Here is a 17,502-nt window from a genome sequence, read left to right on the forward strand (position 1 = left end):
ATTGTTTGACCCATTCAAACCAAGAGATTATGCAACGTGCATTACCAAAGCATTAACTACTTAAAAAACTTGACTCTACTCAACCTTGGTATTCTATTCAAGAAAACCAACTCTTTCCAATCATTCAGGTACTTAAAAACCTCGAGATGCTATTTATATGGAAATCGTTTGTGATTATAACATACGTTCTTTGAAATATTTTTATGCCATCTTATTTGAGCCTTCACATTTTGCTGCTCGCCAAATTAATGACCAGAAAGGCAATCACGGCATTCAAACGATATCAAGACAAAGACCAAACCAAAATTAGGAGATCGTTTAGGTCATTACATTTGACACCACGAGAAATGAGGACAGATGCAATCAACATAAAAATAGTGGTAGGTAATGAGAAAGAAAAAAGCAATGAGAAATTGAACGCTTAAGGCACATCCTAGTGATGTTATAAAACATTGACAAGATAATCAATAGATTAACATGGTGGGGTCAAAAGTGTGTTAATATTTTGTATGTGGATATGAGAATTTAATTTACTTTAATAATTACAATCAGTAATATATTACAGCAATTTCTGAGCCTCCATAACAGCAATGGCGGTTATTAGACAATCATCACATTTTGGGAATTTGATTTCATGGCACGGCTTAGAAGGTTTTGATACTCCACACTTTTGGCCCATGTATCGATCTCACGAGCTCGTAATACTGGAAGGGGATGAGAAAGTTGTCGTGTTTGTGCATTTCTGTTCACAATGCAATTTAGCATGCCCACTATTATTGACGAAATTAATAAAAATTACTATGATTATTGATTATTATATAGATATATATATATATTATAACCTATATTCTAAAATATGATAACTCGTTAACTTGCCACATGAGCATCTCAATTATAAAAATCATTACATCCATGATGAACTACAACATGAAGAACACCAATAAATAAATACTCTGAAGGCCCAAAACTTCTAGCTTCAGTCACTCCATCATATCCCATTTTTGGCACTTTCCCCACATTCTTTTTCTAGTTACAATTTTTTTTGGAGTATGGAACTGATGACTCCAGGAGTTTGTCACTGCCTACTAAATTATGGGGTCAGGTTCAAATGTTCACAATAACACTATCTTCTTTTCAAAACAATGTCATGTCCTATTTTGTGACATCCAACAAACACTTGAACTATAACCATGATTCCTCATCAAGAAGGTTAAAAATGTCTAGGTCATAAACACTTGATCAACTGTTATATGAGACTGTTTTTAGTCACATTTATTCCTACATGTTAGTCTTCTAGGGTGTATGTACACATTTGCTACGTGGTAATTATGATGTTCTGCACACGTTCAAACTATGGTTACCTAATAATACCGAGAAGCTCAAATCCTAAAGACACGCATGCTGATGTGTGGAATGACATGCAAAAACAAAATGTGTGCATAGCATACAGAAAATCACTCAGCAACAAAAAACTTTACCTAAGATACCATCCTAGAGGGCTGGACGATGCCTTGTCATATGAATGTGCTTGCTTAAGGAATGCCTCAACATTAAGTTGCTTCGCCAAAGATGGGCTTCCACCAGAAAGTTTCATAAGCACTGAAACCACAACCTGATAATAATAACTTTGCTTTAGAATCAGATAAGAGTGTGCAACCAAACGCCCCCAACCTCAGTTGAATAATTGAAGTCAGCTAGCAAAATTAATTACAAAACAGTAAGAATTCACTGAAGAACTGTGACTTCAGTCACTTCTTATGTCTCTGGTGAATATGCTTGCATGTCAAATAAAACTTCAAGATTCTCCATTTACAGCTGAACTTCAGTTTACTCTCTGCTCTCCCTTGTTAATAATGCAGGGGTTCATCAGCTTGTGTCTTGCTCTTCCATTTTCGTTTTGCCTATATATCTTCACTCTCTTCACGTTGCTTGGCTTCTCTATTATGAATGCTGCAAATTATAAAGATATTTAACCTCACTTAGAACCTATACTACTGCTTTTTCACAATCAAGATCTGGTGCATAATATTAGGAGCGGTTGATGATTTGTTTGACTACAGCACAGGAAAGGTTTGAATAGATATTGGACTGAGCTAGAAACTGTTTAACGAAGAGTTTAGTGTTAAGGTCATCATGAAAATATGAACCCTAATTTCCAGCTTGTTTTGCTCAGTAATAAATTTGCCATTAAGTTGCAGTTATCTGTATATCATTTATAAATATTGCTAAAACAATCCCCCCACTAGAAACCCTCATTGATACTAATAATCTCTCAATCTACATCAGTGTATTTATCTTTCCAGGAGCCGATTAATATAATTTTACCACATGATGAGTGGTTTAAGATCTCTTGTCATGAAAAAAATGAAAACCAAAAAGAACTGACATCATCCTATCTTGAAATGTTTTTCCAAACTCTTTGTTGAGACCTAGACATGCCAAAACTTCGCACTGATATATATGATTGTTTGGAAACCGTGATCAGTACAATCCCCCAAACCCCCACAATCCATGGTCAATCAAATACATGTCACGATCATCAACCTTTGAGTACATGTCACAATTCTGAAACTCTTGTCAACATTTTACCAGAACCCAGATTCCACTATGTGGTTAAGCTGTCCTCCAAAAGGCCAATCCTACTGGCTCAAAGGAGTCACATAGTAACAGAGGTTGAGGTTGAAAGTGCATTTAGAGAACCACAAAAGCCAAGTGGAATAGAGATTATCTTTTTAATCACCCGAATAGTGTCTTATCATCTATGATACTAATTATAAGCACGAGTAACCATAATCCTTATTGGAAATTTAAAACCATAGTAAACAAAATACACCTTTGAGTCCTGAGTGACAAGAAGTGCAGCTGTTGAGACCTAGACATGCCAAAACTTCGCACTGATATATATGATTGTTTGGAAACCGTGATCAGTACAATCCCCCAAACCCCCACAATCCATGGTCAATCGAATACATGTCACGATCATCAACCTTTGAGTACATGTCACAATTCTGAAACTCTTGTCAACATTTTACCAGAACCCAGATTCCACTATGTGGTTAAGCTGTCCTCCAAAAGGCCAATCCTACTGGCTCAAAGGAGTCACATAGTAACAGAGGTTGAGGTTGAAAGTGCATTTAGAGAACCACAAAAGCCAAGTGGAATAGAGATTATCTTTTTAATCACCCGAATAGTGTCTTATCATCTATGATACTAATTATAAGCACGAGTAACCATAATCCTTATTGGAAATTTAAAACCATAGTAAACAAAATACACCTTTGAGTCCTGAGTGACAAGAAGTGCAGCTCGATCACAAGTTAGTTCAGCTGCCCTCAACCATCTCATGACCTGTTCCTCCAAAGTTTGCGCAATTATAACACCAAGTCCTGGAAACCAAAAAAATGTAACTAAATTGCCAACTCTTAACAAGTCTTAATCTCTACCATATCAACAATGATTATTATATGTCAATAAACCTGGTAGCGAGTATGCTCCTAGAGCAAGAATGTTGGCAAAAGTTAACCATATTCCATGGTCACACTTCAAGTGACCTAGTTCATGTGCAATGACTGCCTGTCATTGCAAAAGATCCCTAACTTACTCAAAATACATTAAAATCATGCTTGTTTTTTAACTAGACTTATTAGTAAGATAGAGCCCAGACTTAATGCTAATAAATATACTATAGCAGAAATAACACAGAAAACAATGATCTCACTTGGATCTCCACAGGTGTTAGAAGCTCTACAAGTCCAGTGTGAAGAACTATAAAAGGCTTACGTCCATTCATCGCAAGCGTGTATGCATTGGGTGTTGGATTCTGTCGAATATATAAATCTGGAGCCTCTAAGTTTAAAATCTGGGCTGCCTCTGTAAGAAGATTATGCAAATCTGGAAGCTGTCAAACCCCAACACAAGACCTAATTCAATTTATTTCATTGTGCTCTACAAATTAAATTTTTGTATACAATAGACTGACTTCAATTTGAACTTGAAGTTTACCTGTTCCTCACTCACAAGTATAGAAGTTCCTATGTTTTCGAGCAACATGACTTGTTCTGTTACTGGACCTATTGTATAAAGCAATATTTTCAAGTTCAAGTACATTCTAAGTTTCACCACCTCATTAATTGAAGTTTGTCTCATCCAGGACTCTTGTTCAAAACAATGAATCAAATGAACAGAAGACAACACTATTATCTCATTCAAAACAGAAACCACATGAATAAAATCTAACATTACCCAAAAGAAGTTTTCCAAGCTCATTCAATCCTGGAATAGCTTTTAATAGCATTGTGTTCTGTATACGCAAACATATAAATATCTTAGTGAAGTTGGATAAACCGTAAAAAACCCACAAAAAACCAGCTCGTGCAATTCAGATAGAATATAAATAAATGAGGCTTCCCAGCATGTTGTTACTATGAGATTGGTAAAATCTTGAGCATACTACACTAACTAATCACACTAATCATGGAGGGCCTAAAATAAGTTTCCAGAGTGCTTGTACATGAAAATAGTTATGTTTAAAGACATTTGCATTCTAAAACATTCGAAATAAATATATCCAGACCATTCATTAAACTATACAAAAGAAATCACAAAGCAAGACCTAATTCAAATTCTAGTGGCTCCTCAAAGTAATCTTCCTCTACAATACCCGAGGTTGATATCAACTGGCTTACAGAACAAAATCGTCCTCAAAAGAATCTCAATATTTTCCAATGTCACTAGGCTCCCAAGAGCCATTCACTTAAATCTGCTGTACATGATCACATCCAACTTATGAATAAGGAATTTTGATGGGTTCAAGTGCAATGAATTTTAATTTTTCTGCACATAATACAATGAAAAGCTAGGGAATTTTAATTTTTCTGCACATAATACAGACATTTGGATTTTAAATGGTTGTAACCTACGACAGCATAGGACTCTTGAGATTGAGAAAACATGTCAGCCAGTGGAGTTTGACTTCATTTCTGCCACATTATCCCAGTTCAAATTCAATCAATACCTCCTTGGACTCGAGCATAGTTTGCTTAGTATCTGGAAATATGAACATATAGATCAGATCAAAACACACGAAGGTGAGGAACCGAGGGTCTGTGACCTGTAAATGCTTCTTCATAGGACAATGATTGATGATATAGACATTTGTGTGGACCACTTCAGCCAAAGATTTGTGAGGCAGATTTGACTGAGACAGCAATGCTCAAGTAATTTATTTAACTGTCCGACTCTTCCTTTCTACCACTCCAATTTCTTGTTGAGAGTTGGGACAACTGATTTGCAATACTTTTTTCCGAACAAAAGGTATGGAAGACACGTTGTCGTGAAGATTTCCGGCAACAGTGAGAAAATCTACCAAAAGCGGGAGAATTGGGCATGTGCACATGTGCACACACAAAGGGATTTGTGTGCATGCACATTAGGAAAAGTAGGGAAAACAAAGTGTAAATAGAAAGGTAAATAGAAAGGCAAATAGGACATGAAAGGTAGAATATATTGTGTACTTTAAGTCACACGTAGGAAGGGATAATGATGGGTAGGTGCGGTAATCAGGGAGGAGATCGTGGCAGAGCTCTCTGACAAGAAAAAGGGTTTTCATAACTGTCACGTTGTAACGTTGATCCCATCCCCTTGAAAGCTATAAAAAGGATTGCCATCATGAGAGGAAAGTCTTCATTTGATGCTGAAGACGTGTTCCCTTCCTTACAGAACAGTAGAAATTTCTCTGTCTCTGTCTCTCCGTTTAGGGTTTAGGCTCTGTCTCTGTTTGCCCTGTGTGTTTTCTGCAATGTCTAATCCTCTATGTTTTCTACAATGCCTAATCCTTTGCGTTCTCTGCCAAATCTGATTCCCTGCATTTTCTACCAAATCTGTTCCTCTGTGTTTTCTGGCCAATAGAAATTCCTGGAATCTATATTGTTCCCTCTGCCCTCAGCATTTCATACCCTGTACCTGCTGTCCTAAGACAACATGGAGTCTGAATAGACAGAAAATGGAAAGATGGATCTTAACACGCACGACGAGGGTCCAGATCCATGGAAGACCCCAAGAAGATACCATAGATGAAAAGGACGGGATGGAAGCACCCCGAATAGCGTTAGAAGGGTGCACAAGGCACCCAGAACGCAGGCCCCATTCGACATTCCATTTGATGTCGAAAATGGGAAACATGAGCTATTACGTCATTTGATTGCACAAGAGATCAATCTTATTAGAGAGGATATAGAAACAGCACTAAAAGAAAAAATGAAAAAAGAGATTGAGAAACAAAAAACATAGTTGTATGCCTCTCTCAAGACTGAGTTATTAGAAGAGATGCGAAAAGACATAATAAACCATGTGAATAAATCACACTTAGAGCTCAAGGATGACATGACACAATACCTTAAGGATGAAATATCCTCAAGGTTGAGTTAGGAGCTATAAAAGTGGATTTAGAAAAAGGACAGACATGGCCAAAGATGCCAAGGCTCAAGCTAAGCACGCCCAAAACGAAATTAAAGCAAATGTTCCTTGGATAGAGGTAGTGAAAAAGCAAAAAGGAACATCCATGGATAGGAAGGCAATGATGAATGCTACATTAGAAGAAGAAACCAAGAGGAAAGCTCGTGCGTTGCATGTATGAATGGTTGGTTGGGCCGAAAAAGGAAGTCCACAAGAAGATGCCAAGAATCTCAGAACAAAGATTGGAGCATCAAATATTCCATTTGCTTTGGTGTGGAGGGTGGGAAGAGATGAGTCTAGAGCCAAAGCCCTTATCATCTGCTTCATGGATATTGACAAGAAAAAAGCTTTCCTCTCTAGAAGAAAGGCACTCAAGGGTGAAAAAATATACTTAGTTGACGATCTCACTCCAACCCAAGTAGCACACCGCAAAGAAAACATGCCACGAGTGCTTGATGCAAGAAAGGAAGGAAAATGGGCCGTATATAGAGATGGCAAAGACATTATTACAGAGAAGAGAACCACATGACGATATATGGCCTATGAGACCCTACGCATGACCATATGGAATTGCAACAGCTCTCTACGGACAGATGTCAGATATTTTGAAGATACATTGAAAAACACAGATATTGCTATGTACACAGAGACTCACCAATGCATGGCTAGCAAACTCCCCGAGGTACAAGGATATAGGTAGGAGTCAATATGTCGCCCCCAACCTCGGACATGAGGAAGCACTAGAGGTTCAGGACGAGTGGCTGTGCTATACAAAAAGGAGTTCCATGATAGAGTGCATGTTGTCCATAAGGATAAAATGCATGCTACATGTGGATACGAATAAAAAGAGGGGATCTTAGGGAGTTATATATTGTAATTTGCTACTTTCCACGTGCTTACTCAAGGTTTGCACCTCTAGGTGAATCACCATATCTACCTCTATATGATCTCATAAGATTTGCTACTATGGGGGACATTATACTATTAGGAGATTTTAATGCACAAACCAAGGATGAACAAACAACTATGTTTAACACCAACGAGGCTGTTTATGGAGAAGTTATGGCAGAAGAGGTTGGTCTAAGTGACAAGCTCAAGATATGAGTGCTATAACTGAATATGGAACACACTTTCTAGCCTTGGGAAGTGCACATGGATTTGTGATATATAATGGCTTGTCACAATGGCATGGATCAGATGCTTTGACATGTTGGAACCCAAAAGGGGGTGCAAGCACAGTGGACTATCTAATGGGATCTCCATCCCTTATACCTGAAATAAAAGTGTTCACTATATCGGGTAGACCTATTGGCTTGGCAGCAGATCATGCATATCTACGTTTTGAGGTCAAGGATGGATGCACGAAGGATGTATATGCTTAGGAGAGTGCATAAGTTGTCATCCCCCTAATAATGAGCTCCACTATTGCTAAATTATATAGCACTATTATGGAGCAAAAGATAAGCACATGGGCTGAAAGTATACACAAAAGATCACTTGGGCAAGCAAGATTTAGACCAAAACACTCCATTGTGGATCATTTGGTCACATTGAGAGTAATCATGGAAGAGAGTCGACTACAAGGAAAAACACTATTGTTGTTTTGTTGATTTTAAGAAAGCTTTTGATGTCGTACCACAAAGTGAGCTTTGGAATAGAATGGTAGAGATTGACATGCCATTAGAGTACCGAGTTGCTGTTGTTGTTGCACGTCTATATGAACAAGTTAAATGCCCATTAAAAATGGATAGCGGATTCTCAAAGCACTTTTTAAGTAACATGGGGGTCAAGCAAGGATGTCCACTATCACGCACACTCTTTGGCTTATGTATTGATAAATTAGAAGAAATGGTGAATAAGGTTGCAAGAGAAGAAGGATTAAATGCCCCAAATTGATGCAACATGTTATCTTATTGCTTCTATATGTAGATGATGTTGTACTCTTCTCATATGATGTTGATAGTATGCAAAATTCACTTGGAGTATTAGAAGAATTTTGCCATAGTAGTGGACTAGCAGTGAATGTGAAAAAAACAAAAATTATGGTAGTGCAAACCATCCAACGCCATCATTACCCTATGCTCACATATAGAGGTGAACATATACAATTTGTTCAAAGCTTTAAATATCTTGGTATTGATGTCCTTACACTACTTCGCACTCGATCTCACAAGTTAGATATTGAAGTTGCATCATGGTATCAAAATGTAACTAATTTGAAGACATGCAACGTATGCAATGAAGGCATGGTAGAGGATGAAAGTCACTTGCTCTTCACATGCTCGACATATAGTGCAATTCGTTCAAGATATGTTGACATACTAAGGAGTGATAACTTAAGTGCCATACCTAAGACACCACCGAGAAGGTTGAGCTCATATGTGTATGCTTTATTCACACATAGAGACTTTGTTCTTCAATGTATGAATACCCCTTCTAAGGAAGGAGATACATATCAAGAACACATGTATACTCTGGTCCCATAGGTCAAATTTGGCCTCTTTATGGACGATAAAAATTCTAATTCTAATTTTTGTTTATACACCCACTCTCACACACATGCACTATGCTTCTGAATACTCAACTCTACTAGAGTTAGATTCTTTACAGATATCTTCTCCGCAGATGCTAGGAGAGGGTCAAATGAAAAAGGAAAGAAGGAAAAACATAGGATCGAAGAGTTGGTTGCTAGGAGAAGCTCTTCGTTAGGGTAGGGATGGGAAGAAAGAATATAGGCTTATGTGCCCTTTAAAAGAAATCAGGCTAAGGCGATTTATAGCCAATTTATAAAACATGGATAAGTGGCCTTTTGGCAGTCAAGTAATTGTTGGACCACCAAACAGTTACAATCAAGTTTTCAATAAATGCTGGCGAAGAAAGGCATATTAGCTTCTTCAATTGATAATAAATGCTGGAGAGAAAATGCAGGTCGAACAGCTACAGCATAACAGATAGAACTATATATGTTTATATAAACACGAACGTTACATCTACTTCACAGTGGTCTTACACTCTACCTGACCTGAGTTTCCTACTAGAGAAACAACCAGTTTGAGGATTATGTAATCTCACAAGTTAAGATTGATGAACTCTTAATACTTAATCTATTTGGCAAAAGCTGTAAAGCATATTGGCCCTTGACCTCAAGAAGAGTGTTTCTCTTTATGTTCATAGAAGGTTGGTTTTTGAAAATCCAGAATTTTATCTATGCGTGTTCTTTCTATATCTTTCCCAATCAAATATATAGTTCCATCTAGAATACTTCTGTTGAAAGAACTTCATCTTTGTATGAAAAACCAGCGTGTAAGATTATTTTGGTTTCAATTGATTAGCCATGTTATTTAAATCTACTTCTGGAATTAAATAAAATATATTTATTCTTTTCAAAATATTGAAACATTCAATGAGGCAAAAGTCATATGAAAATGTCAACACATCAACCCAGTTTCCTAGTGTCATTGGTTGCTGCAAATGACAATTGGCATGCATTATCCAAAGGAGAAAGAAAACGAGCATTGTATTTGGACTGACCTGTCTGTCAAGAGGGTGGCTAAAATCATCAGCTTGGAGATCAGGTAGATTAATTGCTGCCTCCCAACGATGCAGAGATGACTTACGCCTACTTGACTTTGCAATATTAAAGTGACCCTGCATCCAAATTATCTCCCTCTCTGTTTTCTAAAAACATATAAATCTTGAATTATACATAAGACATATATAACCTTTCTAATGTTATGTAGTATGGTATCCAATCCAAGTAAATCATTCATGCAATAAAAGTTCCCCAAGTCCCAATCCACTTTCACCCCATGGTTTCCTCTTCTATTTTACATATTGTAGTCACTTACACTCTCATGGAAGAGGAGAAACTTACTTTTTGTTCACCCATTGACATGAGTTGTATGCCTCTTTTTCGATCCAACAGGACAATGAATGGCTACTAAGGATGTTATATACTCTTCCTCTTCTCCCATACACCTAGTTTTATAATATCCCTTTTCCAATGTGGATGTCATATTTGGCTACTCAAAATGTTATAGTCTCCCCCTCACTTCACTCTCAATGTATGTCTAATCTATGCATCCTTCACGGTTTTTTCCAATGTCTGCCTAGTCAGAGTATACTCTGGTTATCTGAAATGTCTGCCTAATCTCTGCGTCCTCTGCATTTTCTGTAATATCTGTGTTTGAGTAATCTGTCTTCTTTGCCTAATCTCTATCTGCAATGTTTGGGTAAACAGTCTTCTTTGCCTAATCTCTATCTTCCTGGTTTCTACATTGTTCCCTCTGCCACATGCATTCCTCTAACCATACCATGCACCTGCTGTCCTAACTACAGGAAACCATAGATTCTGAACGAACAGCAAATGAAGATATGGATTTCAACACCCATGAAGATGGTCCAAATCCAAGAAAGAACCCAAGAAGATACCATAGAAGTCCCTGACTAGAACCAAAAGGGTGCACAAGGCGCCGAAAATGCAGGTTCCATTCAATGTCGAAGAGGGGAAAACATGATCTATTACACAACAGATCAATCTTATCAAAGATGATTTAGAATGAGCATTAAGAGGAAATGAAAGAGGAGATAGAGAATAGAAAACTGAGTTGTATCCATCTCTCAAGACTGAGTTATTAGAAGAGATACGAGAAGACATCACAAGCCATGTCAAGAAATCATACTTCGAGCTCAAGGATGACATGACACAATACCTTAAGGATAAAATATCCTCAAATAAGGTTGAATTAGTTGCTATAAAAGTTAATTTTGAAAAAAGGACAAGAAGCAGTGGAAAAAACAGATTTCTACAATTAAAGCCAATGTAAGGATATGCAATCATTGGCAAAGATGGCCAAAGATTCCAATGCTCAAGCTAAACATGCCAAAAAATAGATTTTTAAAAAATGCTCCTTGGATAGAGGTAGTGAAAAACCAAAACGGAACATCAGTGGAAAAGATTAAAATGATGAACGCTACATTAGAAGAAGCCGCCAAGAGGAAAGTTCATGCATTACATGTACAAGTGGTTGGTTGCGCTAAAAAAGGATGCCCACAAGTAGATGCCAAGAATCTTGGAACAAAGATTGGGAAATCAGATATTCCATTTGCTTTCGCATGGAGGGTCGGAAGAGATGATTCTACAGCAAAAGCCCTATTCATTCCGCTTCATGGACATGGAAAAGAAAAAAGTTTTCATATCTAAAAGAACAGCACCAAGGGTGACGAATTATGTTTTGATGACGATGTCACTCCAGCTCAAGTTTCACATAGCAAAGAAAACATGCCACGAGTGTTCAACGAAAGAAAGGAAGGAACATGGGCTGTATATAGATACGGTAAGGTCATTATTACAAAGAAGAGAACCGCATGAGGATGTGGCCTATGAGACCTTACGCATGACTATATGGAATTGCAACAGCTCTCTACAGACAGATGTCAAGCATTTTGAAGAAACCTTCGAGAGCAAAAATATTACCATGTATATAGAGACCCATCGATGCATGGCTAGTAAACTCCCCGATGTACAAGGATATAGATGGGAGTTAGTATATCGTCCCCAACCGCAGACACTAGGAAGCACTAGAGGCTTGGGAGGAGTGGCTGTGGTGTGCAAAAAGAAGCTCCATGATAGAGTGCATGTTGTACATAAGGATGTACATGCGCATTATATGTGGATACAAATCAAAACAGGGGATCTTTGGGACTAAATATTGCAATTTGATACTTTCCACCTGCCTATTCAAGGTTTGCACCTCTAGGTGAATCACCATATTTACCTATATATGATGATACCATAAGATTTGCTACCATGCAGGAAATAATATTAGGAGACTTCAATGCACGAACTAAGGATGAATAAACAACTATGTTTGACACCAACAAGGTTGTTTGTGGAGAAGTTATGGTAGAAGAAGTTGGTCTAAAGCCACAAGCTCAAGATATGAGTGGAGTAACATAAACACTTTCTAGCCTTGAGAAGTACACATGGATTTGTGATATATAATAGATTGTCATAGTGGCCTGGATCAGATTCTTTGACATGTTGGAACCCAAAAGGAGGTGCAAGCATAGTCAATTTCCTAATGGGATCTCCATCTTTTATACCTAAAATAAGAGAGCTCATTATGTTTGTTAGACCTATTGGCTTGATAGGACATCATGCATATCTATGCTTTGAGGTGAAAGACGGATGCACAAGGGATGTATATGCTAAGAAAAGAGTGGGCTGGCTAAGTACCAATTTACCAGAGAGACAATTGATGTGTATTGTTGTAGAGTACATAATGGATTGTCACAATGGTCTGGATTTGATGCTTTGACATGTTGGAACCCAAAAGGAGGTGCAAGCACAATCGATTATCTAATGGGATCTCCATCTGTTATACCTAAAATAAGAGAGTTCATTATATCTGTTAACCTATTGGCTTCGCAGAAGATCATGCATATCTATGCTTTGAGATGAAAGACGGATGCACAAGGGATGTATATGCTAAGAAGAAGACTGGGCTAGCTAAGTACCAATTTACCAGAGAGATAATTGATGTGTATTGTTGTGGAGTATATAACGGCATGCTAGATTTGTATCTTTTAACATCCCTAGATGAAGTTACACAAGGACTATCAAAATCATCCCATAAAGCAGCTACAAATGCCATTTCCCACACAACGGGCAATGCCCCCAAACATGGTATCACAAGATGCTAGCCGCACAAAGTAACTCGAGGTATTTATACACATAAATAAGCAAGAGCAACCTTCCAATGCCTCATGAGGAAGAAGAAGAGATTGTATTTAGCGAAATTTGGAGCTCATTTGCAATGCTTGTTTCTAGGAAGAGAATAAAAGAGCATGGAAAATGTTAAATGAGAGGCAACCTATCACACAACTAACCTCACTTCAGGTGTGGCATGAATATGCAAAGGTATTGTATGTATGATATCCCAAGCAGCCTCCACTACCCATGCAAAGATTATACAACCATATCACAAAAGTCAAGAATATGCCGGATCATAGATCTCCCAAACAAGCTTGGCATATAGGATGCAATGTACAAAAAAGTAAGGCATACTAGCCATGCAAAGAGTATATAAGAGATGGGGTGTAAAAGATCTATTGGAGCCCTCGGGTGATGCTATGATGTGATCATCGAGGAAAGATTACTAGAAGCACTAAGGATGAAGAGGCAAGATGCTAAAATGTCCAAATTGGAATATTACATTGCAAATATTAACCTCCCACTATTGGCCCCAATACAAGGAAAAAAATGCCAAAATGTATCCAATCGCATCTCACTACTCCCATGAGCCTTGGCTCTTATGGAACCTTAACACTTCTTCGAACTAGCTCACACAAGTTATGTGTTGAGGTAGCATAATGGAATCATCATGCAAACATGAAGGTATGCAAGGTATGAAATAAACACATAGTGGAGGACAAAAAACACTTATCACATGCTCAATGTATAAAGGTAATTCTAGAGAAATATGATGACTTGTTAGAAGAGCATGATAATGCGAGTGCCATACTCACATTTCCACCAAGAAGGGTGAGCACATATGTGCGTGCATTGTTTTCACATAGAGAGTTTTTACTACAGTATAGTAATACCCGTTCTTAGGAAGGAATCACATACAAGATGATATGTCGATTTGGACCCATAGGTCAAATTGGACTCATCATGGATGATAAAATATCTATTCAATTCTATTCTAACTCAAGCCAAAACAAGCACTTTGCCACCTAGAGCCTTTTGCAAATTATGTGAAGGAGAGATCCAACACAAGGAAAAGTTTGGACAAACCAAATTAGAGAGAAGTATGCCAACTTACAATAGTTTGGCAAAATCTTGCTCCAGCTTCAAAATCATACATCAACCTGAGGGAGGCAACGACAATTTTACATCATTGATTTCTTCCATAGCTCCTTACTTCCACTACCAATGTGTTGAAGAGTCACCATAGATCCAAAAGAGGGATGTCAATGAAAACAGAGAGTATGGTACCCAGATATAAGCCACATGGCCCATACAATCATCAAATCAGGGAGATCATTTCTTTCCATGTCCGGTTCATCATGGAGAACACCCAAATGCATTTGTTACACTTCATCATAGACTTGTTGCAACGTACCAACCAACCATCGATACAAAGTCCAGTCACAACTACTGTCATACATATTAGTTATCGACTTCATGCTTGCAAACCATGTCCCCAATCATTCCACAATATGCATTGAGATCAAGATCATGGAGATTTCAGAAATGTGGACATTCTATTTTTGTTTCAGTATGGATGATATGAAGTCACACATATTTGTGATCATGATTTGTCTCATATACCGATTTTGACTCCCCCCCCCCCCTCTCTCTCTAGCAAGGAGACACGATCAAGAAAACTTGTCTATTTAGTTAGGTCCCATGGGTCAATATTGGCCTCTCTATGGATGCTATAAAATATCTAATCTAATCTCCTCTCTCTCTCTCTCTCCCGTCCCAGATAATTTGGACTCATCCATATTTGTAACTTTGATTGGTCTCATAAGCCGATTTCAACCTCTAGTGACAGTTAAATTTCTTTCTTCCTTTTTCGCGACACCTAAACCATCTACGTAAACACGCATATATACACATGTATCCATTCATCTATGCCACACACACACACAGAGAGAGAGAGAGAGAGAGAGAGAGGCGCACGCACATACACAGCGAGGGAGATGATTACCTTTCTTAATGTTAATAGCGGTAACGAAATGGCTGAGGTAGTAGAAGTGAGAGCGAAACGATTTGTGATGGGAACCTCTGGATAGGAGTTAACAATCGCCGGCATCCACGTGAGTGTCGACATGGCCGATCACAGGAAACAGAGAAATCGAGGGGGGGGAGTTGGAGGAGACGACGCAGAGAAAATGAGGAAAATTGTGTAGAAAGCAACAAAAGACACGTGTGGGATGTGTGTGTGTGACACGACTCACCACACAAAGTCACTCACCATCATTCATATATGTAAATATATGTATGTACATTATTGTCTCTTATAATTCGTATGGTCTACTTAATTCGTATGTTACTTATGAATTCATTAATTATATGGTCTATTGAGGATAGATAGCTTAAATTATAGGAATCCGAACGATTCGGTGTTTTGGCTTAACCGGTTTGAAACCGGTTTGGGAGTTTCCAAACCTAAACCGAACCGGTTCCTTAACAGCCAGTTCGGCCAAACCGATTAAGCCTAAATCGGTTCCTAAAATGTTCGGCCAAACCGGTTAAGCCTAAATCGGTTTAGGAACCGGTTTACCACGCCGATTAAACCTTAACAGGCTTGGAAACCAGTTTTGCCCAAATCGGTTCAGTTTGGCTTGAGCGATGCATCCCAAACCGAGCTCAAACTGGTTAAGGAAGGTCAAGCATGAACTGAACCAAACCAAACCACCAAATCATTTAAAAACGGTTTAACGGTTTAGTTTACTCACACCTTCTTTCTCCTAGAGGCTCTGTAATGTGAACACGAGGAATGTTGATTTCGTTCCCCCAAACTTGAAGTAAAATTAAGACGTCAAATTGATGGTGAAAAATGACGACCTACTCTTACCTTGAATCTTTTTGCAACGTGGCGTTTTACCCAATTTTACACCAATTTTTCCTCTTTATGGATTTCGTTCAACAACCTTTGAATACTTCTATTTTGAATATTGATTTGATGCTTAGTTTCACATGTGCACGCTAGCTACCTATTCATCTATATACATGTGCACGACACCATATGGGTCAATTTATAGACCCCCCAACCCATCCTTCAATAACACCATCGAAATAAGATTTCTAAGAGAATGATTGATTGCTTGTCTTCTCCCTATATTGTTTTTTCATAGGGGTGTAAGACATGTTTTGGTTTATTTTTGTTTGTTTGTTACATTGTTTTTTCAATTAGTTATTGCATGGGGGATCCTTGGGCTCTCTAGGTAAATCAACTATGTATGCGTTTGAATCTACAACCAACTTCAAGAAATTGAATTATTCATGTAGATGTTTTACACTCCAACCACACCATCGAATGGAAGTGTTTACTACGTAGTACTTTTATTCAAGGAACTTCATAATCAAGGAGAGTCAATCTTTAAACACTCAAATTGTGAATGGCATGTTCAAGAAAGATAATGGGGATGCTCAACTTGCCAAAAAGGGCCTTCACATTCTAAGTCTAGACATAGAGGAACTAGTAGCACAAGCATTGGCTAATGATTCTTTCATGTTTCTACATGCCTCACGAGAGAATCTTGAGAAAGGGATGCTTGTATGGAACCAAATTGCATTGGCTTCTGGATTACATATTAATTGAAGGAACCCATAATATTATATTACTTGCCATTGTTGCCTTGGACAAAGAAGGCTTTGCATTCTGTTTTGCAACCTCTTTGATATTTGTAGTGGAAAAAGAGGGATAAGATGGGAATCACTTGGGTTGCGTGGAATCATCTAGCAACCCCTAAGCACTTGGGGGCAACTGGAATATTGAACTTATCTATGCATATGATGGCTCCTAGATTTTCATTATTACAAGAGATGTGTTCAAACTCACAACCATGGATATATATTATTCAATATTTCATTGAGAACAAGGGTTTAACACATGGGAGGACAACGATTAAGGCTTCATGGTGGCAATACTAAATGAATGTATTTCACTTAAGATTCTGGGCTCTTCATGTGTTCAACACTTGGTTACTTCATGGCAAGAAGCACTCTTGTTATGCATATGGAAACCATCACCTAGTAGAGAGCATTGTAATTCTTTGCAAAAAGAGTTACTTGTGTCTTCTCGGTTATTATGTTGGCTAGGAAAGGAGAGATTGCACTCTCAATTTAATCGTTTGTTTCGTTTTGGGGTCAAAGAGGTGGGAGATATAGTTGAGGCTCCATCTCAAAGAATTTTGGAGTTTGTTGAAGTGCGAAAATTATTATGCATCCCCCCTAATTATGGGTTTATTTGGCAACAACTACAAAATATTGCATTGATGCAAGGTCCCTTACCTCTATAAACAGGAGAACAA

The 17,502-nt window shown here is 38.0% G+C and overlaps 1 protein-coding gene across 2 annotated transcripts; it reads right to left on the reverse strand.

Moving 5' to 3' along the window:
• Positions 1-413: 413 nt before the first annotated feature.
• LOC147854504 (Peptidase family M48 family protein) lies at positions 414-15,355 on the reverse strand. Of its 2 annotated transcripts, none has more exons than XM_087331486.1 (9): positions 15,174-15,355; positions 9,985-10,131; positions 4,243-4,300; positions 4,003-4,070; positions 3,719-3,898; positions 3,477-3,573; positions 3,277-3,386; positions 1,479-1,612; positions 414-742 (listed from the first exon to the last, which is right to left on the reverse strand). In XM_087331486.1, exons 1-9 carry the CDS (start codon positions 15,294-15,296, stop codon positions 601-603), a joined length of 1,059 nt encoding a protein of 352 aa, XP_087187612.1. In that variant the 5' UTR covers positions 15,297-15,355; the 3' UTR covers positions 414-600. The 2 variants fall into 2 exon arrangements, with proteins under 2 accessions (XP_087187612.1, XP_087187613.1); XM_087331487.1 differs by having other exon boundaries at positions 9,985-10,101; positions 15,174-15,354.
• Between the last annotated feature and the right edge of the window lie 2,147 nt (positions 15,356-17,502).

The sequence above is a fragment of the Azolla caroliniana genome, unplaced genomic scaffold (genome assembly GCF_043228905.1).
Source record: "Azolla caroliniana isolate FFs.n. ecotype wild unplaced genomic scaffold, voAzoCaro1.0.p SCAF_15, whole genome shotgun sequence".
NCBI lineage: Eukaryota > Viridiplantae > Streptophyta > Polypodiopsida > Salviniales > Salviniaceae > Azolla > Azolla caroliniana.

Bases quoted from the DNA above. Each gene is read 5' to 3' on its own strand.
- LOC147854504 (XM_087331486.1), bottom strand. From the start codon at position 15,296: ATGTCGACACTCACGTGGATGCCGGCGATTGTTAACTCCTATCCAGAG. The intron at 4,301-9,984 runs GTCAGTCCAAAT...TTGCGTATACAG, and splicing joins GCCACCCTCTTGACAGACAG to AACACAATGCTATTAAAAGC. The intron at 743-1,478 runs GTAAAGTTTTTT...CATTGTGAACAG, and splicing joins CCTCTAGGATGGTATCTTAG to AAATGCACAAACACGACAAC.